The 25760-nt window shown below is 37.4% G+C and overlaps 1 protein-coding gene across 1 annotated transcript in view; it reads right to left on the bottom strand.

The window, feature by feature from the left end:
• Positions 1-25760, bottom strand: part of LOC119419551 (ephrin type-A receptor 6) — a 183312-nt gene that overhangs the window by 1410 nt on the left and 156142 nt on the right. The window contains exons 8-13 of the mRNA XM_037686892.1: positions 18340-18410; positions 14321-14446; positions 13633-13818; positions 5647-5708; positions 4726-4935; positions 2458-2607 (exon numbers count right to left, since the gene is read on the bottom strand). Coding sequence (XP_037542820.1) covers positions 2458-2607; positions 4726-4935; positions 5647-5708; positions 13633-13818; positions 14321-14446; positions 18340-18410 — 805 coding nt within the window. The remainder of the gene's footprint in view (positions 1-2457; positions 2608-4725; positions 4936-5646; positions 5709-13632; positions 13819-14320; positions 14447-18339; positions 18411-25760) is intronic.

Consider the following 25760-nt stretch of genomic DNA (forward strand, 5'->3'; position numbering starts at 1 on the left):
ATGAAATTAGGATTGGCTCATAACTATTTAATTTGTACCAATTTTCAGACTATAAGGTGCATTAAGTGAAACAAAACAGTCAGATAAGTCAAACTTTATTCAGGTCATTCACAATAACCACATACAATCGGTTTGAGGTCAGTAAGCACAACCAGAATTAATACATAAGGTGCATTGGATTATAAGGCTCACCGTCGATTTTTGAGAAAAATTAAAGGATTTTAAGTGTGCCTTCTAGTCCGAAAAATATGGCAGACTGATACGCATCAACCCACGTTATTTTAGAATTTTTGTCGTTTTTGCATTTTAATAATAATAATGTCATCACAATGTCAGCACTGTATGTTTCCATACAATGGCGACATTAGTCTCTGCATTTAACCCATCCACCACCGAGTGGTGCAGTGGGCAGCTATTGAGGGCCCCGCGGGGCATTTTGGGGATGAGGTGTGCTGCCCAGAGACACCACGTGATGTGCAGTGACTGGGGATCAAACCTGTGACTTTCGGGTCCCAAGCTGGCTGCCCTGCCTCTACACCATCTTGGCCCCCATTAAAAGTCCCATATTGGGCAAAGCTTATTAAAACATTAAGCTAATTCAGATTTCACACTATTGTTTTTGTATTTATGGTTTCTACTGAATGTTTTTCTGCAATCAAACAGCTTCAGCATACTTTGTGCTACTTTAACCATTCATAAAAGTGTTTAACTCAACTGGGAATAGATTATTTCACTTTTAGTATTTGCAACTTTTATACTTTTGTATTGTTTAACTTACTACAAAAAACACACACACACACACACAAAAAAAAACAGTTATACAAAAATATTATTTGAAATCTACTTGGCATAAATGCTGTTTTTGACTTTTTACTTTAGCTGCTGTTTTGCTAAATTTAGCTTTTATTTATGGTTTAGCTACCGGTAATTTGAGCTTTTAGCTACTGTTTTGATAAACTGAGCTGTCAGCTATAGACACGGTGGATCAGTTGATAGAGCTGCTGCCTCTCAGAGAGCAGATGGTTCAAATCCCGGCTGGGGACCTTTCTGGGTGGAGTTTGCATGTTCTTTCCGTGCATGCATGGGTTTCTCCAGGTACTCCCATTTCCTCCCACAGACCAAAAACATGCATGTTAGGCTGATTGGTAACTCTAAATTGTCCCTAGGTGAGAGTGGGAGAGTGAATGGTTGTTTGTCTCTATGTGTCTCTGTGATGGACTGGTGATGTGTCCAGAGTGTCCCCCGCATCTCGCACAGTGATGGCTGGACATGGGCACCAGTGACCCCCGTGACCCAAAAAGGAAGAAGCAGGTAAAGATGATAGACGGAGCTGTCAGCTACTGTCTTGCCAATTTGAACATTTAGCTGTGCTTTTGCTAATTTAAGCTTTTGCTCTTGTTTTAACTTGAGCAATTCAGGTTAAACAGTCAACAAATTTCAGCAGTCATTCGTAATATTCACAATTTATCTCGCAAGATCTAAAATGTTTCTAAGAAGAAAACCTCTCAGAATAAATTAACATGTATAGCAAAGATTTCAGTCTCAGTAAGTATTTATGAGGTGATACAGATGTTTAATCTGAAGTTACCATTATACACAATAAAAAGCAACTAGTAAAACTTTTTTTTTAAATTTAGAACAAAGTTGCCATATTTATTGCATTATTTGTTACTCTTTATATCATTATGGGTGAATTCCATCACCAATCTGTTTCCATGTAAAAAAAAGAAACAGTAAACTCTTCATTATATCAGACGATGTGTGGTAACCTCTAAATGCCATCTCTCCAGTGCTCCACAGGGCAGTGGAGTATCCGTATATATTTTTTTGTGCAGCAGTGGAAAGTGGCTGACCACAACGGGATAGACGCAAGGCTGGTTTTGTGGCTTGGCTGGCCTTTTGCCTTGGAAAGCACTTCTAAGCAATTCCCAAACAGCACAAATCCCTCCCAAACCCTCAGACCTTGGTGAGAGTGTGCGCGCGGGGCGTTGGTGTATAGATGTGTACGAGTCTGTGCGTACAAGGTTGAAGGGATTACCGTGGAGCTTTCACACTCAGCGGAGAGAGGGATGGATCTGCTTCCACAGTGGTCCCTCCAATCCCTGACCGCGGTCCGGGGATCAGCGGGTCGCTCAGCCACACTGATCCCCGGCTTTAAACTCCTCTTCGACTGGACCCTCTGAAGTCCTCTGAATCACTGACCTCTGCGGTATCTTCATTTTCTCCTACTCATCTTTTTTTCCTCTTTTGGTAGTAATTCTGTTCTTAATCTCCTTCCGTTTAAAGGGAGGCTTTTGATGAGAGTCAACAGTCACAGAACAGGCTAAAGGCCACGACTTACGTATGTATAACATCAACATCTTAGGCAAATATTACTTCTGCTTGGGGTGAACACTCTCAGGAATATTCTGTATTTAGCAAATAAGACGTAAACAGTTGCAACTGTAAAATACTCACATCCTGATTGGACATCTCCCAATAAGGCCGTTCCCCATAAGACATGACCTCCCACATGACTATGCCATAACTCCATGCGTCGCTGGCCGAGGAAAATTTTCTGTAGGCAATGGCTTCAGGGGCTGTCCATCGGATGGGGATCTTACCACCCTTAACAGACACAAAAACATAAAACTCAAATCAGGCAGCTGCATATGAACACAAGTTCATGTGATCATGATAATGTGACATCCACTGCTGCATTTTACTACAGTTCCGATTGTAAAAACTGTTTTGTGTTCTTTAGGTACTTCTTTGAAGAGCGTTCAATCTGAAACACAATTAGAAACACATCACGGTTCTATTTTTCCACAATTTTTTTGAAACTGATTGATTGCTGCACCAAATCTAAAGGGTTGTGTCCTTTTTAAGCTTCACCTCGTCATAATTTCCCATAAAAGTAAGTGATCTTTATGTCAGACAGATATTATTTCAGATTTACATTCAAACAAAAATCATCCCTCTGCTCTTGGCTTGCAGCTGATCTAATGCTCCTATTTTCAGTTTTGATATTCAGCAGGATCCGTGCTGAAAACAACCATCACACAACCCTTTGAATAAAGTACTCAAATTGCAAATACTTTTAGAATATTTGCAACTAAAGGTTTGATCGGTAGCTGTGAGCCAGTTTATTATTACTCGATGAACTAAAGAGCAATTTCCTGATAATCACTGGCAAATGCACTTAGGCACTTCATAAATGTACTTAATCATTTTTATCCTTTGCATTCAAAATATTAGATCTCCTGCACTTGTTTCCAAAAGTGTTACTTTTATTTCTGTAAACTGAAAAACCTAAAAACTAAATACACGTCAAAGGAAATTGCACACAATTGCACTTTATCTGAAATCATATCTCATTGCAAACTAATAGTGTTAATGTTTATTAAGCATTCACACTACTGTGATCCTGATTATATTTCTTATAGTTACTATCCCTATTCCATCCATTTTTTGGAATCTTATCTCTTCATGCAGTCTTCAAGCTATTTCAACAAATCATATATCAAAATGTTCAGCTCCTTCAGATGGGTGCTATGACTTTTGGTATTGGTGCACCTTTAGCTTTTTGAAAATTTTAGCCTTTCCTGCCATTTTTTTCTCATGGAAAATGAACTGAGCTCATTTAACATTCTTCATATCCTTAGATCTGTTTACAACCTTTTACTGCTCCTTTCACATTTTGTTGTCCTGGTTCAGCTTCTTTCACCTGTTTTATGCAAATTATTTTTTCCAGCTACTTTCAGCTAATTTCAGACGTTTTTTTTCAATCCAGTTGTTTTTTTGTTCCAGCTGTTTTGTGCTTCTGAAACTTTCTTCTAACTAAATTTTTGTGCTTCTTCTAACTTTTTTCAGCTAACTTCAGTTTGTTATGCTCCTTTTAGCTTATTTCTGCAAGTTTCAGCTTTTTCGGCTATTTCAGCTACCATTTAGCTGTTTTATGCAAATTTTAGCTTTTTCATCTAGTTCCACATTTTTTTTTTTTAGCAATTGTTACAACCATTTTCAGCATAATTCAGCAAAAATGTGTTTTCTCATTTCCCCTCTGGTAATTTAAGCTTCCTTCTGTTTTTTTCTTTCTTTTAGCTACATTTAAACTGATTTTTGCTAATTTCAGCATTTTCAGATAATTTCCACTTCTTTTGTGTTAATTTCTGCTTCTTTCAGCCTAACTGGGAAAAACTGTGCTCCCTCCACTTCCTTCTGGTCATTTAAGCTTTCTTCTACATTTTTAGCTACTATTCAACTGCTCTGTTTTTGTTGTTGCAAATTTCTGTTTTTTAAGATAATTTCCACTTTTATGCGTTCATTTCTGCTTTTTTAAAGTCTAATTGGGCACAATTGTGCTCTCTCCACTTCCTTCAGATAATTTAAGTTTTTATTCGGCTGATTCAGCTACTTTTCAGCTGTTTCTTGCTAATTTCAGCCTTTTTTTGAGCCAATTTACATTTTTTTGTGCTCATTTCAGCTTATTTAAACCAAATTCAGCAAATATGCGTTCTTTCTGCTTTCTTCTGCTAATTTAAGCTTCTTCTTCTTTTTCAGCATGTTTTTAGCTAATTTCAGCTGTTTTTCAGCAAGTTCTTCAGCAATAAGCATTCACGCTGCATTTTTGCAGGAAATGCAATTTCTGTAGTGAAAAACAAAATTCAATAGACGTTAGCCACAACTGCTATCTCTATTTAAAAAAAAAGTCAGTAAAGGCTGCTTGTCCCCCCCCAGGTGTACCGTTGTTGTGTACGCAGCCTCCGGGTCGTCCTCCAACACACGTGACAGGCCGAAGTCGGACACCTTACACACCAGATTGCTGTTGACCAGGATGTTACGAGCTGCCAGGTCTCGGTGAACGTAGCCCATGTCTGACAGATACTTCATGCCTGAGGCGATGCCACGGAGCATGCCAACCAGCTGGATGACTGTGAAGTGACCATCATGTTGCTGCCACCAAGAATGAGACAGAGAAACAATAAACAGAAGAGAAGCTGTTAGGAACACAACGGACACTCTCCAGGCCCAGACTCCGCTGTCTCCCAGCAGTTATCAATTTAATTCTCTGTCAGCATCTCTTCTTTCTACATCAAATCATCCGTCATGTGGACAAGACCGACAAAGACCCCAAATATCCTCCGGAGGGAGGAAAGGGAGGGATTAGCATGTGAGTTCAGCTTGCAAATCATACACCTTCACACATTTTATTTTAAATTGATCAAACTCATTGGATGAGTAGCAAAATATAAAAAAAACCTCACAAAAATAAGTCTGGTCACCCTTTACAAGGAAAGAAAGGTCTTAGGATTCGCCTGAGAATCTGCATGAACAAAAGTTTTATAAACACTGTGACAAAGAAGGAAACAAAAGAAAGACACTTGCAGAAAAGCATGAAGTACAAAATATATTGTGAGAAAATCGTTAGTACTGAATTATGGCAGCAGTAAAATGACAAGACAATGTGCTACGGCTAATATATTCCATAATTCACACAAGTCATAAGTCACCAAAGTAAGTGAGGAGGATTTTTATCTGCGTGTAAAGCGTTACAATGATCCGAGCACAAAGACATGTCAGGGAGCTAAACATTATTTATGACTGAGGCCATACTCATGAGGACACATTATCATACTGGAGTTCTGTGTTTGCTTGAACACTCACTCTCAGGAACGAGTCCAGCGATCCATTTTCCATGTACTCCACCACGATCATCACAGGCCTACCTGCAATCACGAGAACAAACACATTACTATACTTCCAATGAAATTTTATTGGCCTTCCAAGTTTCCTCTGATATGCAGCAAGGCTGCTCCAGAGTCAAAGGTGAAAAAAGGAAATCAGAACTTGGTATAAGGTTTAGAATATATCCCAGAAATGACACCGTTTCACATAGAAATCTAACAGTCCTTGATACATCTGAAGGCAAAGAAATACAAAAAAAGATTTTGATTAGGAAATCCACAAGTGAGTAAATGTGTTTGTGTGTTTAGCACAGTTGCCAATTTGAGTTTTAGAAATCTATAGAGGACCGAGGAGAAACAAACTGATTGATGATCTAGTAAAGATGTCAGGCTCATGCAATTTTTCTATTTTAAAACCCTCAGCCAGTCGTAAGGGACCTGATCAACATTCAGTTTTTTTTTTGCTTTTTTTTTAAAGCTTTTAACAAGAGCAAGCCCAGCTTTTTTTGTTTTTTTTTGGAGCAGAGGACCCATGTGGTGCCACTGATTGACTGCTTTGCTGCTACAAGGCAACTGTCCAGGCCTGTTCGCTGACAGCTGCAAACCGAACTGCAGGAAGAAGAAATAAAAACATTTCTTAAATTGGGTTGTGTCACGTACTCCTGGAAACTGGAATACAGTCCCTCGCTATACTTCGCTCTTCGACGTTCTCGGACTTGCTTTTTCGTGATTTTTCAACGATTATCAATTTTAATATTACTCAAGTGATTGGGACAATATGGGCTAAAAAGTAAACAAACAAACAAACCAAAAAATTCAGACAGGCGCCACCATTTTGTAGTTTTCTTTCAATAAGCTTATATTGTAGCGTAAGTCAAAAGAACTACACTACCCAGAAGCCAACAGTGCTTCCGGCTGCTGCTTTTGCCAAAATGGAGGGGAAGTTTTGTAACACAAAGTCAGAAGAAACAATCTATCTATGAAGCTCACAGAACTGGCAGGAAATTACAAATAATCCTGAAGCTTCCAGAAGCTCAATTATTTACGCGCACATCAACCTGGACGGGGTGGTGGGTTTTGTTGCTGCAGGGTAGGTCTGTCAAACCTGAACTGAGCCGCTGGTCTGTAGAGCCAGTGAGTAAAATTTTGCAGTACAGTGTTCCCTCATTTATCACAGATGTTAGGGACCATGACACCCCCCGATAAGTGGAAAAACTGTGAAGTAGGGATTATTGAGCATGCATCAGGATATAGGGATACAGTAGTCCAAGTAGCAGTAGTAGTTTATTTTAGTATTTATATCTATCTATGTATCTTTCTATCTATGTATCTATCTACTTTGTATGTATGTATATCTATGTATGTATCTATGTATATATTACATAGATACATATATTAAGAGATAAGAACATTGCAAGAATGTGGGACAAATTTCTAAAACCTTAAAATAAATATAAATACCAAAATAAATAGTGTTCCTACTTTGCGGTTTTCACTATCTATTTATTAACCTTTATTTTATTTATTACCTTTATACCTTTATTATCATCTCTTTTGCAAGGGAGGCCTGGGCCTGAAGGCAGACTAACATGCATGTTTTTGTTCTGTGGGAGGAAACCGGAGTACCCGGAGAAAACCACACAAGCACGAGAAGAACATGCAAACTCCACACAGAAAGACCCCAGGTCCATCTGGGGATTGAACCCAGGACCTTCTTGCTGTGCGGCAACAGTGCTAACCACTGAGCCATCATGCTGCCACCGCAGCTATCACGGGTAGTGTGTGTAACGTAACCCCCGCAATAATTAAGGGACTACTGTATTAGGATGGAAAAAGAGAATTTCTCATAAGTTTTGTTAGTGCATAAACCTGCAGAAAATTAAGTACAAACAAAATATGGATGGGGTGGGGTGTCAAAGACTTGTGTACACTTTGTTTTTGCTGCTTTAGCATTTATATTTAAACTATTTTAACACTAAAAGACAAATATTTATTTGCCTCAGATTAAAGCAAAGATGTTTTGTCTCCATTTATTTTATTTTCTCCCAAACTCAGGAACGTCTCTCTGTGAGAGTCAGCTTTAGGTGTTTGCAGTTTATCATAAATATCTGTACACCTCTATCTGTATGATTTAAAATGTGGAATGACAACAATTTTACTTTAGTGCCAGTGTCCCAGAGAAACCGTGTGAGCTGCAAAGGATGCTGGGTATCTTGGGGCATTTATGTGTGCAGTGTTTCTGACTGTTTATGATGTTTCTGTGTGTTGTTCTTGTTAATGTCCTGTTCAGGTTTGGTTCAGCATTTATGTTGAAGTCTTTATTATTGGCTGTAAATTGATACCAGGAGTCAGAGGTTGTTCCTGGTATGTATAAGAGGAAAAGCATTTCTTGGTAACGGGTGAAAGTGTATGCTGATAAAAGAATGACATTGTTGTGATATTACTGCTAAGATATGAGTGTTGTTGTAATATCCATGTAAACACATGGGTTTTATATTCACCTGAAAAAAAGGTTTCATGGAAGTTAAAAATTTATGTACACTTTTGGAGGGAGGGGGTCTTGAAAAAAAAAAAGTGTTTTTTATGCGTGTTGAAATCTGTGAATCACCCCTAAGTCTTAAAATACCGTTACTGTTCCAAACACCTGGAAAACAGTTTTTGTTCTACCTTTGCTGATGGGAGGTGACCCCACCATACTGAACAACTGTCAACCAATCTCTAAACTCTGTATTCTTGCTAAGGTTCTGGAAAAATTGATAAATGCTCGAGTCAACAAGTATTTGGATTCTTTTAACATCTTACCTCGCTATCAATCTGGTTTCAGGAAACAACACAGCACAATGACTGCTTTGCTGAAGGTTTTTAATGAAGTTGTTGAAGCATTGGATGCTAAGGATTATTGTGCTGCACTTTACTTAGATCTGTCTAAAGCTATTGACACTGTGGATCATGACATCTTGTGTCATAAGCTCTCAGAAACTGATTTCTCAGATCACACTATTGGCTATCACTAATGGTTCTCTAATTATCTCTCAGATCAGAGACAATGTGTTTAAAATAATGGTACTACTTCCAGTTATTTAACGGTTAACAATGGTGTACCACAAGGTTCAGTCATAGGACCCAGCCTTTTCACAATCTACATAAATAATGTACGTCAGATCATCCCTGATGCATCCTTACATTTCCATGCCGATGACACAGTTGTTTATTGTTGAGCTAGAACAATCAAGTTTTACAGCTCTTACAGTCTGCTTTCGACATCATCCAGTCAGATTTGTTCCGTCTCAAACTTGTACCAAATGTTGATAAAACCAATGGGATGTTGTTTTCAAACAGGAAGTCAGTACCATCAGTCCTTCCTTCTATTTTATCTTCAAATGGTGCTCCTATTGAGTTTGTCGATTCTTATAACTGGGTATTTTGGTCAATTCGCATTTAAGCCTCATGTTGAAAACTTGGTAAAGAAACTGAAACTGGGTTTCTTTTTTAGAAATAGATCCTGTCTAACTCTGAATGCTGGGAAACTTCTTGTAACTGCTACATTCTTCCCATCCATTGACTACGATGACATGATTTATATGAATCCTCTTGCAAGCACCCTGCAAATGTTGGACACTGTCTATCACGGAGCGCTAAGATTCATAACTGGCTGTAACTACCGTACCCACCACTGCACCCTGTATTCACTGGTTAACTGGTCATCATTAACTTCTCGCAGACTCTCTCACTGGTACATTTTCCTTTTTAAATCACCTCTTGGTCTGATGCCTTCATACATCTCCTACATGTCACTACATGAGTGCAGCTAAGCATGCACTCTCAGGACATTATTACCTGCAGTGTTCCCTCAGTGCGGACTGAACTTGGCAAAAGGGCCTTCTCCTACTCAGCTCCTGTTTCCTGGAATATCTTACAAAAAGATCTGAAGTTCTCAACCATGACCTCTCTAGGGGATTTTAAACAACTGTTGAGTTCATGGCAAAAACCAACACAGACATGTTTCTGTTTTTAGTCTTTTACATCTCTTTATAATGTAGCTGTTTTTGTTTCGTTTTTATTTCATTTATTCAATTTATTTTTCATTTTATATGCTTTTTATATGATTGTCTATTGTTGTATGTACCTCATCTGCGTTCTTTGTTTAAAACAGGTCTCTCTTGTAAATGAGTTCTTGTGGCTCAATGAGACTAACCTGTATAAATAAAGTTTGAATGAAAAAGACATACTTGTAAACATATTGATTACTTTCTGCATGTAACATTGAAATTTGTCCAGTGGTTTATGAGATATTTTGGTAACAGTCATACAAACACACAGAGACATGAGAAAACCACATTATTCACTTTCACTTTCTGATTGCGACCCATAATGAAAACTTGAGTATGTAATGGAATACATATGTTATAGAATAATTTATCCAGACTATCTCTGGCTAATTCAAAGCATTGATTTGAAGGTTTTTAATAGGAAACATGTCCAAAACACCACATAATTATAAAAAAGCAGATGGTGCAACATTTCATTGTTCCAGCAGACTGGCAGAGATGCATCCCTTCCTGCTTTATCCAACTCATGTTGGCGGCTCAGTGTGTGATTGTTTTCACTGGAACAAACTCTTTCCATGCTGTGAATGAGCTCGTGTATGTTTTGTATAATGAGGTAATCCCTTAAAATCTGTTCATGTCAGGGAGCCAAAATTTTTATCTTTTTTTAAACAAAAACAAAATGAGGACGGTTAAAAAAACATTAACGCATATAATCATTGAAGAAAATATACAACCCCAGTTCTGAAAATGTTAGGGGGCTGAGTAAAATGTATATAACAGAATACAATTGATTGCAAATTTTATACACATATTTTATTCTGTTCATAATGAAACATATCAAGCATCAAATGATTAACTCAAATTGCACCATTTGTTCAATTTAGCAATTTTGATTGATTTTTTTTTTTCTTCAGCAATACATCTCAAAGAAATTGAGACAGGGACAACAAAAGTTTTTAAAAGTGGTACAAATTAAAAAACAGCTGGAGGAGCATTTTTCAACTAATTAGGTCAGTTGGCAACACGCCAGTAAAAGGACTGAATATCAAAATAAACATTTCTGCAAAAAAACTGCTTCTGAAATTAGTGGAACAATTTCAAAAATAATGTTTCTGAATAAACAATACACAATAAAGCTTAAAGCTCTATTATGCAGAAAATAATTCAAATGCAATCATCATCCATCACCCCCTTATCTGAACCAAAGCTCATTTAAATTGGGATGAAGCAAAATGAAAAACTGCTCTGTGGTCTGAAGATTCAAAATTTGACATTTATTTTAAGAGCAATGGATGACATATTCTCCATGTTAAAGAAGAAAGGGACCATCAACCTCATTATCAGTGCTTAGTTTGAAAGCCCTCCTCTCTGTTGGTATGGGGGTGTATTATTCCTAAAATCTCAGGCAGCTTACACATCTGGAAAGGCATCATTAAGGCAGAAAATTATATACAGGATTTAGAACATATGCTTCCATCTAGACAAGTAATTTTAAGGGAAGGCTTTATTTTAGAAAAACAATGCAAAACCACACACTGCATCTATAACAGCATGAGTTTGTAGAAAAAGAGTCTGGGAGTGTAACTGGTCTATAGTCCAGACATCACACCAACTGAAAACATTTGACACATTGCAATAATAAAAAAAAACAAAAAAAAAAACAGTCTAAAACCCAGGACATCAGACCAGAATGGGACAACGTTCCATTTCAAAAAGTCCAGCAGCTGGTCTCAGGTCCTACTTTAACAGACTTATTATATGGCTGTTGATAAAAGAAGAGGGGTTGCATCACAGTTGGAAATATAATCCTATCCAAATTGTTTTGAGATGTGTTGCTGTCATAAAATTCAAAATTCCCTCATTTTTTTAAAAAGTGTGATCATTTCTTAGTTAAACTGTTCATACTGTATATTTACTATGATTCAATGTGATTAAAACACAGAGTTATGAGATTTCCAAAACATTGCATTGCTTTTCCAAAAAAGTTCAATCTGGTCTGGTTCTGGTCGCAAAATTGCATTGCTTTTATTTACATTTTTTAAAATGTCCAAACTTTTTTTTTGGTAACTGATCTTTTACAATATTGCATCATAAAGGACAAAAAATAACCCCGTTCTGTATTAAACCTCAACTTGCTCATGACCACAGAAGCACAGTGTTTGAAAAAAATAAAATAAAAATCTAATCTGCAATATGATGTCACCCCATCCTCAGAATTCCTTGACGCTTCCCCTCACACAAGAATCCATCCGGGATGGAACGTAAATTATTCGATCAAGCTTGTCTTTCCTGTGCTAATTAGCGAGGTCTAGAAACAATTTATTGTTGTGTGGCGCGACACCCGAACAAAAACAAACGCACCTGTTTACCAGGATCTAATGTGTCACCTGTTATTTCAGAGCAGGTATGGCAGTCAGTCACAGCACAATAGTCTCCATAATTAGTCTCTGCAGAACAACTCCAACAGATGGAGGAAGTGATAAAGAAAGAAGACAAACCAGGCAGACAGGGGGAGTTTACCCAGAATAAATGCAGTGATCCCCCACTGCCAAACACAAAAGGCTTTTGATGAAATGATTTGATTTGACGTGCAGATAGTGTGTTTGTGTACTGGGTAGACGGTTACGGGAATCAGCTTGCTAACTTCCTTCTTATACCAGCAGATGAACCGTATGAAACCTAATGAATAAATAATGAAACTCTTCCTTAATGGCAGTATAGTTGATTTGTACCTCAGAGCACTTACAGTTGTGCTTTAATGTTGCATTTTATTCTAAGGCACAAATAAACTACTTTGCTCAAATCTTATACAAGACAAAGATGAAGAAAAACTGGCAAAGTTTATAATCATTAAATCTCTATAAATTGCAAACCACAGAGAGAGAGAAAAAAAATCGTGTTGAACCATCAGAGCTGCATGTCATCATTTTATTGGTTTTACTTTATTGCTCAAACATGTTCAAGATAACAGCAAAAGCAACAAAACCAATAAATCTATTGGTGCATATTATCAGTATTTAGCAGCTTTAATTCAATAATGACATTAATGGCCTTTTAAAACCCTTATCACTGGAGTCTTTATCAGCAGGGTCAGAGCTGAAGATTGTCCTTTATCTGCTTTCAAGGAGGGCTAGAAAGTCTTCAGGGGACACATTTATATTCACAGTGATGTCTCACTTTATACACCTCCTGTAAATACAACCATATGTTGTGCCTGGTGTGCCCTGTAAAACACAGCTCATTAACAAGTCCACACTGCTCCTTTCACTATTTTTTCCCTCTTCTGCACACTTTCGAAGAATATAATACCTTCTAAAATAAAATAAACAAAACAAAATCAAGCATGGTGGCCACTTAAATGTGCACACAAGTGCACACGGTGCAAAACTAAATGAGGTCAAGTTGAAATATTCCACATTTAATTGTAAAAAAAAAAACGAGGCTTCCAATGCATTATGGGGATTTTACAGGTGTTTATCTAAACAACAAAGGATGCAAATGTACCCGTCAGGCCGTGAAACAGTGTGTTTGACAACTTTAAATGCTACAAATTAAATTTGCATATACAGTTTTAGGCGAGTTACACTTTTTTAGGTTGGTAATGGAGTTATTCTCTGAAAAAGAGCTTAGAAGTAAAGCAGACATATAGTCAAGATGGTCCAGCTTACACTAACAGCACAGCTGCTGCAGACGAGTGCAAATCTGAGTGTTGTACTTTCAGCCACTGAATTATTTATTACTGAAAGATATTTTCTTATTTAGCACACACATTTAAATCTTAATATTGCTTTATAGGTTAATCACCATGCACTAGCATGGCATTAGAGATAAATCTTTCTATTGGTGGAGTCAGTGTCAGGAAAGAAGCTTATTTACAACGTTACAAAGAACAATGTCACTTTTCGGAGTCGCCTTACTTTTTGTGACCACGCCTTCCAGCCTGATGATATTAGGGTGGTCAAACTGGCCCATAATCGAAGCCTCGCGCAGGAAGTCCCGCCTCTGACGCTCAACGTATCCTCCTTTCAGCGTTTTTATCGCCACAGCGATCTCCTTCTTCCCTGGAGTCCTCAAGCGACCGCTGCACACCTCACCAAACTCACCTGGAAAGCACACACACTCATTTGTATAGAGAAAGATGCTCATGTGAGTAACCCATAAAGGGAACACCGTCATAAACACAGCACAACCGTCTTCTCAACCAATTTCACACGATCAGCTGGTATCCCAGCATACCACCTGAGGGCAGTGTTGCAGTTCTCATTTTCATCACAACTTCTCCGATAAACTTCATAACATGTTTTCCGTCACCACACAAAACATTTCCTTGAATGTACTGTAACACGTTCCTTTTGTTCTTCAAATCTATTAAAGCTTCAATATTCCAACACTGCAGAGAGAAAATGACTGTGAAACTCTGGGAAGTGGAAAGAAAATCCTCCTCTTTCGTGTTCACGGCGAAGCAGAGAGTGGATCATCTCACAGGAACATTTAAAGCTATTGTTATCACAGGAAACACAAAAGGGCTCTCTTCAGCCCACGTAGGGACTGTGATTCAGTAAAACATGGCTGGATGAGTGTGCGTGGAAGTGTGTGTGTCTGTACCGGCTCCGATCACTCTCTCGATACGAATCCTGCACGGGTCGATTTCTTTAGTGAATTCGTGGACGGCCTGTGTAGAGTCCTCATAGGTGTCGGGGTCCACGTATGTCTTTATCCCTGGAAAGGCGACTGTAGAAAAAATACAACGACAAAGAGAAGACAAAATAAGGTGAAACTTGTCAAAGTGCTGTGCAAATTCTTGAACAAGGTTGATATTAAATTTGCTTTCATGACCAGTAGGATCAAAGTATGCTACATAAAACATCTACGAGGGTCAGCCTTAAGAAACAGTTTTAGACACATATAGATGGGTTTGTCCATTGCTATTGATTATGAGCTGTAGGCGATGAGTAAAAGAACACTTTTATACCTTTCTTCAATACCAACAAACATCTACTATACAGTATATCTACAAATGGTGGAAAAGGGGAATAGTTTTAAAAGACTGACACATGTATAAGGAATGTGACACTTTTTAAACATTGTGAGGAAAATCTTTCCCTCCAGCCATCTCTTGCTGGATACTGGACCCAAAATCGTTCATGTATTTGGACTGACACGACTCCTGGTCGACACTGTCCAGCACTTTTGTTATCTTAAGAGTTTTAGTTCCACTTTGCTGCCAATCCATTATTGAAATGACCAATCTTGTCCTTTTCCTTGTGTATTAATCGTTCAAATCATCCATTCATTTTCTGCCACTTTCCGTGGTTGAGTTGTAGAGGCAACAAGTCCAGGATGGAAACCAAGACGTATCTTTTCTTGGCAAAACTCTCCAGCTCCTTCTGGGGGATCCCAAAATATTTCCAGGCCAATGAAGATATATAATCCCTTCAGTGGGTTCAGAGTGGGGAGATTTGGAATGTAGACAAACCAGTAAACTGGGAGCTTTGCCTTTCGACCAACCTCCTTCTTCACCCAGGCAGACCAAGTCGATGTTGTTATTACTGCAGATGAGGCCCCGATTAGTTGATACATGTCTTGCTCCATCCAATCAACAGGACCTCAAGGTGTTTGAAATCCTCTGCTTGAGTTTGTATATGTATGGTCTACAGTTCCTACTAAACGTGTTAGCTTCAAGGTCAAGGTTTCTTTATTTGTCGTTCGCGCCACATGTGATACATGTGGTGAAACAAAACTGTGTACACAGGGTCCCAGTTACATCCAACAAAAGTATATATTGTAAAGAAAAACAGTAGTAAGATCTAAGATATGAACTACAAATGCGCTAAGCACCATGATCATGCTCGACGTCTTTTCCCATATTTCGTGTTTTTTCGTGGTGTTGCAGCACCATGTACTAGGGGTTGAACGACTACATATTTTAAAAAGTCGACTTAAACATGATAAAAGTCGAGTCAATGCCGACTAGTCAATGATATCATAGGAACTCTAGACACTATATCATTTACAAAAAAAAAAAAAATCGCAAACTAACTTCATTATTATTTACAAAAAAAATAAGAACAGCAAAACATCAGGTGTATATTTATGCTTCTACCAGTTATCACACTGCAAAAAAGTCACAGGAAAACCAAAACTATTGTTAAGTTGCAAATGTGAAAGACATGCGGCACGTAAAAAACAAGGCTAAGAACAGCGAGGCGGGCGGTGATGGACTCATAACAGCCTGCCCTGCTGTTCTTAGTTTTATTTTATTTAGTCCAACATTGTGGATTGGGTGGAATGGAATTGAAGGCAGGGGCGTGGGCGGTGGTGGAGCACCTTATTTTATAGTTAATAATGGTCATCGGCTGCGCGCTGGTAAACTTTAGGTGGGTTGCTGACAGTGATCCATCTGAAATTTTTTGTACATCTTTTAACCGCCCGGTCAGCGCGGCTGGTGGTGATCCAAGCTGGATCATCGGCCGCGCACATCTGCTAACGCAATCAAAAGCCCGACACCAACCCGGCCCGTCCATCCAGCATATTATTTTGGCTCAGGCCAGGTGTAGCCGTGTTAGAAATGACAGCTCTACTGCCATGCTGCTTTTAGTTTTATTTTATTTTAATCCAGCACGTGAATTGGGTGGAATACGGCTGGGACAGAGGGGTGGGTGGTGGTGACTGCGACTAGTCGACATGAAATATAAAAACATGCGGGATGTCCTAGGATCGACTAGCCGACTAATCTATTCAACCCTATGTTTTGGTCATATTTTACTAGCTTAGTGTGGATTATTTATATTTATTTATTAACCTTTATTTATTTAACCAGACAAATTTCACTGAGATCACCTATCCCATTTGCAAGGGGAGGCCTGAGCCTGAAGGCAGCCTAACGAGTGTTTTGTACTGTGGGAGGAAACCAGAATACCCAGAGAAAACCAGCACAAACACAAAGAGAACATGCAGTGCTAACCACTAAGCCATCATGTTTCTCAATGGATGCCAATGTTCCTAGACACATTGTTGTGCTTACGAGAATAAATTATTCTCTTATTATCTCCATGGTAAATTCCATAAACAATAAATAAAAAAAAAGTTCTGGAAAAAAAGAAGCCATAAAAAAAAACAACTCCTCAAAACAAGTGTTGAAGACATAATTTGTTTCAACCCTCCACCCCGATGGTGTGTCCTTGAGAACAGTTGGTGAATCTTTAACAAGCTGCTGCTGTTCTGTTGTTGACCTCTACCTTCCAGTGCATGGGGTAGATAGGAGACAGAAGCTGTTCTCCTTCAGGGATCAATACAGTATCAACAAACCAAGAACAACAATCAGCTGTCTCTGATGCATGAAGCGTCACCGGTGAACCCCCCCGAGGCTTCGGTTCTCCTCTCAAAGCTTCTGTCACACTCAGCGCTGAGGTGCTCACAGCTGAAACAGTCCTGAGGATAACAGTGAACACGTTTGCTCACAAAGTTTTAATTTCAAATATCTAAAACCTGGGTGGCACCTTGATATATAACTTTGCTTTCACACTTTTTCTATCTGTTCGTTGATCTCTGGCCTCAAATCACACCGTTCTCTTGAAATATTCCACATTTGTCTTTGTTCTCTCCTTTTTTGTGACTTTCAACCTGTGTGGCCTCATCCTTGTTTCTTTCTTTGTCCCTCCGCTTAGCAATTCCTTTCACCTTATATTTTTTATCATATTTCTACATGCACAAGTATTAATTTAATAAGTTTAAATCTTTTTAAAGTCAGGAATGAAACATTTGATATTACTGAAACAAAATAATAGTATAAGAGACAGTTCAGGGACACAACTATGTATTATTCAGAAATAATAATTAAAAAAAATCTTCTGTATGAGATCAAAATAAAACTGAGTAATAAGGGGAGGAGGTAGAGGCAAGAAGATAAAAGTGCATGAAGTCAGGAGTTTTTCAACATCAGTAATAAAAACTTGCAAACTTGTATCTTCCTTACACAAGTTTGACAGTAAGTAGCGTGTTTGCATTCTGTAAAAGCTTCTCGTGAGGTTTGTCGAAATATGCCACAGAGCATGAACACATGGGAAATTATCCCATACTTCATGCACATTGAATGGAAAGAAAGGAGCAGGTGGCTAACTGCTAACAGACTCACAACAACAACCTAAAAAAATTAATGAAGTGAATAATTAAAACTGAATGCCTTTCCTTACAAAGCAAAACATTAGCTAACAGCTAAAAGAAGCAAAACTGGCTTAAAACTATAAGACGCTAAATGACAGCTAAAAGCTAAGTCAGAAAATGCTACAAGCTCAAAGTAGCAACATTTTCTAAGAGTTAAAAGTGGCAGAACTGTAAAATTGGAGTAAATATGCTAATGTAGATTTCAAAGACAGGGAGATATATTTATATGGGTAGAATAGTTGTAAATAAAGTTTAACAAGCATAGTATATAAAGTCAGAACCCATAGCCGACCCTGAAAGTGCTGAAATGTCACGACAAATGCACAGGTACGGTAGTTAGACTACAAAACAGAAACATAAAAACGAAAAGAAAACCAAACAACTAAACAAACAAAAAAAAACAGTAAAGTAGTAGTGGGAACATTGATTCACACACTATTAGCTGGTGTTAATTGTCTTACCGTGTCCATTCTGGTAATTTGTCTGTCTTTTGTCCTCAGAGGTCATCTTGGCCTTAAAATACCACTGACATCTGAAAAAAACAACAACACAAAGTTAAACAAAATTAAAAACTTTCAACACAAAATTAAACAAAATCTAAAACTTTCAGATGTGGAAAAAGACATTTTTATCTGTCCTATCTTTCCAGCTCTAAAGAAACTAGCTACCTCTGATAATTATAGAAGAAGCCTGGAAACATGGGAGAAATTAAAAACTCTACTAAAATACTTCTTACTCTTGAACCAAACATTATCCACTTTTGTTTTTTACACAAGTATTAATTTTAGAATAATGGTACATTGCTTTTAAGACACTTTAAATGAACAGGAAGCTACAAAAATGTGCCCTTTCTCCTTGTTTTTCTTGTATAATAACACCATTAAAGTGTCATTCTGTGATCTGTTAAAGCATAAAGTGAAACTAGCGCAAATAGAGCAGCACTCTTCTTTTTCATTATAGTTTTAAAAAGTGCTGGAGCTTGGAAAGAAGCACCACATTAGACAGTACTGTTGTTAGTAGGTTGTTTTTCTGTGGATGGTGCTGAAAACAGCCATCATCCTGTTATCTGATGCATGAACTGGACCAAATTAAAGCATCTGTGCCAATTTCACACAAGTTGTTTCTGAAACTTCTACATGCATATTTGTTGTCTCTTTTTGTGTAATGAGTTTGATTTGTGAAAGAGGTCAAAGTAAATACTTGCAAGGAAAACATCAACGACATGTCTGTGAATGTGTCTGTTGTGTGTCGAATTGTAATGACACTTCTGGATTAATAATAAATAAAAATGAGACCACCCAATTCAAAATGAATCTAATTCAGTCAATATTACAAACAGTGATCTAGATAATCGTGTGAATGCTTATTAAGTATTCACACAATTGTTTTCCCGTTTATATTTATTATAGTTACTACTCTTCTTCCGTACATTTTGGCATCTTTCTCATTCCACAATTTTAGTGCTACTTCAACAAATCATATCAAAATGTTAAGCTGTTTACAGTATTTTACTGCTCCTTTAACATTTTGTTCTGGTTAAGCTTCTTTCAGCTTTCTTGTGCAAAAAAATAAAAAATAAAAATCAGCTACTTTCAGCTATTTTGTGTTCCTTTCAGATTTATTTTGCTAACTATAATATTTTTGTGCTTCTTCTAACTTATTTCAGCTAATTTCAGCTTGTTCTGCTCCTTTAAGCTTATTTCTACAAGTTTCAGCTATTTCAGCTACTATTTAGCTGTTTTATGCTAATTTTATCTTTTTCAGCATATTCCACATTTTTTGCACTCATTTAAACTTTTTTTCAAACTAATTCAGCAACTTCATGCTCTCTTCATTTGCCTCTGGTAGTCTAAGTTTCTTTCTGATTTTTTAGCTACTATTCAGCTATTTAAAAAAATTTTTTTTTTTTTTACTAATTTGTGCTTTTTTCCCCTCCAGATAATTTCCACCTTTTTGTGGTCATTTTATGATTATTTAAGCCTAATGTGGTCTCTCCATTTCCTTTTGGTAATTTAAGCTTCTTTCTGCGGTTTTAGCTACTATTCAGCTATTTTTTTTTTACTAATTTGTGCTTTTTTTCCCAGATAATTTCTACTTTTTTGTGGTCATTTTATGATTCTTTAAGCCTACTTGGGTGCAAATGTGGTCTCTCCATTTCCTTTTGGTAATTTAAGCTTCTTTCTGCTGTTTTAGCTACTATTCAGCTGTAAAAAAAAAAAAAAGAACTAATAAATGCTTTTTTTCAGATAACTTCCACCTTTTGTGGCAATTTCAGCTCGTTTAAGCCTAATTGGCTGCAAAAGTGGTCTCCACTTCTTTCTGGTAATTTAAGCTTTTTTCTGCTGTTTTTTTTAGCTACTATTCATCTGCCTTTGTTTTTTGGTATGCAAATTTCTGCTTTTTTCAGATATTTCAAATTTTTTTCAGCCTAACTGGGCACAACTGTGCACTCTCCAGTTCCTTCTGTTAATGTAAGCTTCTCTCTGCTTTTAGCTACTATTCAGCTTCTTTATTTTTTCCTATTTCAGTATGTTTTTAGCCAACTTACTAATTTTTGTTCTTATTTAAACCAAATTCCGCAAATATGTGCTCTTTCTGCTTTCTTCTGCTAACTTCAGCTTGTTCTTCCATTTCAGCTACCTTTCAGCACGTTTTTAGCTAATTTCAGCTGTTTTTCAGCAGGTTCTTTGGCAGTAAGCATTCACACTGCATTTTCGCAGGAAATGCAATTTCTCTAGTTAAACTAAATTTTCATCTTGTAAGGTTACAATTTAATGTCACCACCTTTCTGATAAAAGCACAAACTGTATCCAACACCTGAGACAGTTTATATAATTACCAGATGATTAAAACAAACACGGATCGCTGCAGGTTCTCATTTAAAAATTTATACATTTGTGTTAAAACTTATGTATTAAACAAAAGACAGGAGCTGCAGTTAATCAAAACTTTCCAGACATCCATACAGCAACATCCTTATGGAAACAAATTAATAAATAAATAAAAGGAACGACTGGATGCTGATAAACGTGAATTCTCATTTTAAAGAAACTGTCTGACTTACTGACGTGTTTGCTAAGCACATATACACAGAAATCAAACGTAATCATGTAAAACTGTCCCGTTCTCCTCTGTGTGAGTTGTGTGTGTTTATCAAGGCACCAACAGACTGCGAAGCAGCCAGCGACAAAGCAAATGCTGCTGCCACAAAAGCTGAAAGATTAGATGACAACATCTGCAAAAGACTACAGAAGACGCAATTCAAACAAGTTCTTGGATATTTTAAAAAGAAAATAGAAGAAAATACAAACTCCCGAATGAGAGACGTCTGAAGCAAAGGTCTGATTGGAAATGAGGAGTTGAACTCACAGCTAAAACAATTCCCCACAAATATAGTCAAAAACAAGACGATGACTTACTCAGAGGTGCTTTAGTAAAAAAAGAAAAGTAAAATCATAACAAGGGCACATTTTCTTTTAACCTGAGAAATCTTTTCATGCATTCTTTCTTAACCAATTTGTGTGTGGAGTTCTCCTGAAGTTCGACCTGTGTCTAGTAAAATATACACGTTTTTCACAAAATATGTGGGAATTCTTTGCTTAAATTTAGTGTTTTGAATTTTCCAAATTATTTGAAAAACTATTGAACGGCTTTATGTACTTCAAAGCAAACTGTAATTAATGGCCTAGAATTCCTTGAAGGAATGCACATCGCCCGCCACCGTTAGTGACAGAGATTTTGATCGAGAGCATCTTACTGATAAGTTATCGCCATTTTTGTCAAACAAACCTTGAAAATAACAATATGCTTTTTCATGTAATATTACAAAAAGTCATATTCTGAGTGTGTGTCAGGAATGACTCTCAGCTGTGACCACATCAAATTTTAGCTCAACATTCGTCAAACTGACCAAGTTAGAGCCATTTTTGTGTTGGATAATTTTGAATAGCTGTGGTGGTCATCTTGAATTGGACTGACTCCAAAAGTTAAATAATTAAAGATGTACATCTGACGATTACTTTCTGCAAGATTCAATAAAATTACTCCAGTGGTTCATGAGATATTTTGCTAACAGACAGACACATAAATACATGCATGTAGACAGAAGCAACATTATCAGCACCTTTGGCAGAGGGTGATAATTAGGCAGCAGCATTGCTTTAGACGAGCCCTGGTTTTCCCAGCTTTTGGTTTGCTTTACATGAATGCACAGCACTTTCATTCAACAGCCAATGGTTTCAAATGTGCTTAATTTAAAATTAAACAATTCAATTCAGTTTATTTATACAGCGCCAAGTCACAACAGAAGTCATCTCAGGGCACTGAACAGAAACATTCATATACATAAAGTAATAATAAGATTATTTATCTGAGTCTGCTTTGAGTCTTAACTTTGTTGCAGACTCTCATCCTGATCAAGCATGAAGGCAACAACGGAAAAGAAAAACTCCCTCATGAAGAAGAAACCTTTAGCAGAACCAAGAGGACAAGCGGCCATCTGCTTCGACCGGCTGGGTTTGACAGGACAGGAAGGAGGAACAGATACACAATGGCAGGTTGAGAACTACATGTTAAGGTAGAAATAATTTCAAATTCAAACTATTCATTTGTAACAATTCATTTTAAGAAATGAGGTCAATTTGTCCTCCAGTAGTCTAAGCCTATAGCAGCATAACAAGCCAACCAGAACTATAGGATTTATCAAAAAGGAAAGTCTTAAACTGGACAATGTGTCAGTCTCATGGACAGAAACTGGAAGTTGGTTCTACAAGAGAGGAGCCTGATAACTGAAAGATCTTCCTCCCATTCTACTTTTGGAAACTCTAGGAACCGTAAGTAAGCCTGCAGTTTGAGAGCGGTGCTCTGTTGTGGGTGGCTGTGGCTGAGCGGTTAGAGCAGTCGTCCTCCAATAAAAAAGTTGGGGATTCAATTTCATCAGCAGTCACATGCCGAAGTGTCCCTGGGCAAGACACTGAACCCCTCGTTACCTCCGATGTGTGTCCCATCGATGCATGAATGTGATAAAGCTCTGATTATTCTTTGTAGAGATCTAGTAGAGTGCTGTATGAATGGGTAATGAGGGCACAGATTGTGTTGTAAAGCTCTTTGAATATCTTGATAAGATGGAAAGGCGCTATATAAGTACAGTTCATTTACCATGTTAGACTAACATATACAACTGACATGCATGCTAATGCTGTGTTCAGCAGAGCTGCTTTTGGAACAAACAAAATAAAACAAACAATAAAATGGAAAAAATGGGCTTTCTACTTAACAAAATTGCAAGTGAAATCAAAACTAAAGTCCAAACGTGAAACTAAGGTGGGAAATCAGAATGTCAGTGTTCAGGAGTCAGACGCAGGTCTCCTGTGTGAAAGTTAGACAAAATATCCCACCAAGCTCCTTCCCTGGTCTTTGTTTTGCCTTTTCAAACAGAAAGTGCTCCTATATGCCATTTAAAAGCCCTTATAGGATGAAAGGGACAAACAACAGAATATTAGAAAAAGTTTAGAGGATTTGTCTTCTTTGTTCGACACTTAGCTCCTTAAAAAGTGCCTATTGTTATTCAAACCTGGCTCCCTGTCATCTCGACATTGTATAACACCTTCATCTGAACATTGCAGCTCTACTGAAGTATTAGAATGTGTGAGGAGTGGAGGTGGCCCCGCTGTACGAAGGCGCTGAGATGGAAAATTAGAATATAAAGAGTGAAAGGTGCTTTGAGTTCTCTCAGAGGCGGTATCACTGATGAATTTTAAAAAGTATATTCTAAGTAGAAGGCTTAATTAATGACCATGTGCACGAGGGACACTCACTCCCACAAGTGGCTCTCCAAATAAATGCTCTCATATTTCATCATTTAACTCACCTTCTTATTTCTTACAGCTGTGAAAGTTAGATTTTTACCTGCTAGTTATTCAAATGACAGACTGATGATTTACCAAACGCCCAGAGCGAGAACCAAAAACAACCAAAAACGCAGCTTTAATAATCTGATTTGATGTTTTTTTGTAAGGCGAATTTTGTCATGGGAAGGATTTACAGTAACTAAACCTTCTAAAATAGGTATTATTTATGATTTTTGGTTCTGCAGGACTTGTTTGCAGCGAGAAAAACAGCAAATCACTAAAGACATCCTTTAAATGAGTGGCAGCCAAGTAGAGGAGGAGAGCACAGCGTGTTGACCCAAACGCCCAACAGAGACGGGGCAGAAACAGAAACAGACAGCTCCCACTGTGACACTGGCACTTCAGTGGACAGTCTTGTCTTCAATGTCACCGCTGCAGACAGGCTGGCCTCCTCTCACAGCCCAGCACCTTCACCACTGAGGTCCAGATGGGATTGGCTTCCTCCCTCCTGGAGTTCAGCTTAGACATATTGGTCAGAAGTGTCTTAAAGGAGTATAACACATGGTTTTCTGCTGTTTGGGACCGGTTATGTTTTTAATTTCACTAACATCATATGTTTTATATTACATATTCAGCAAGAAACATGACACAGACCTTCATTTTTATGCTGATGACACCATGCTGTTTTTAGGAATGAAACCAGCAGAAGCTATTCATTACTGACAAGCAAAGTGTGTCGTCGTGATATAAAAGCATAAAAGAGCTGTAATTTCTAACCTTTGAATCCAGCCAAAACTGACATAATACTCTTTGTACCCTCCCAAAAGAATTTTTCATAAATTATATCCTTCCTATTATTCCCAGCAGCTTTAGAAGTGTCATTAGAAGTATCTCTGACTTATGTTTGGATTGTTTTTGCCATACTCGGCTCTCTGAGCTAGCACATATAACAGATTCATCTATGTGTGTCAAACTCCGTTACCAAAAGGAGCCAAAATTTAAAACCTTTGTCCGAGTCATGGGCCACTTTCAGCTGATAGCCAATATATTTTTTTGGTTGCAGGTTCATCAACAAGAATTTGATCCGTCTCATTTGACGTTCCGTTGCTTTTTCCACATCAGAATCAATAATAACAAAATGATCCAACCTTTTTTTTTTTTTTGGCTTCAAAGTCAACCAGCTGGTAAAAGAAGTTATACTAAATTATGCATTTATCAGTTTTTAAAGAAAAAATTAGAAGAGATACAATATTTTACATTTAAATTATCATCGTGGGGAACCAGATTTGGCCCGCGGCTCTTGAGTTTGACTGATTTGAGTCTGAACCCAAACAAACCAGAATGTTCAGTTCAGGTTTTCCTTTAATTAGCACCACACCATTGGATCTGATCAATGTGTCTTTGATGAGTGGATACGTATCACATGTCTTTAGGCTTGTTGCAGTTAAACCTTTATGGACGAAACCTGAGGAGCTTTAGCCAATTACTGAAAGTAAAAGTGAAAGTCACTAATGATATTCTTTTGGCCTCAAATGATGGACTTGTATCTATACTTATATATACTGTTCTGTTACTTGAAAATTATTATGATTGAAATAATTGTTTGAAAAAAGGGGCAGATATAATAAGATTTTTTCTTCTTTCTGCTGCCTTTCATTTTAAATCTCTTGTATCTTTTTTATATTGTTATGGAATTGTTTTGTACTTTTTTAACATGAATAAACTTTATACCATACCATACCATACCATATACTTGTCCTGTTAGGTCTCATTGCTGCATTTGATATAACTGATCACAATAGGTTTAAAAAAGTTTGAACATCACATTGGGATTAACGGAACAGAACTAAGTTGGTTTAAATCATATTTGTCTGATAGACTGCACTTTGTTCTTGTTAATAATGAGTTCCTTATACAGCACAGTTAAGAGTTCCTCAGGTTTCATTGCTTTGACCAATGCTCTTTACTTTATGCTTCCACTATGTAAAGTTATTAGACAGCATGGGATACATTGCCATTATGAGTTATATTTA

Source organism: Nematolebias whitei, chromosome 13 (assembly GCF_014905685.2).
Source record: "Nematolebias whitei isolate Nwh7 chromosome 13, NemWhi1, whole genome shotgun sequence".
Classification (NCBI taxonomy): domain Eukaryota; kingdom Metazoa; phylum Chordata; class Actinopteri; order Cyprinodontiformes; family Rivulidae; genus Nematolebias; species Nematolebias whitei.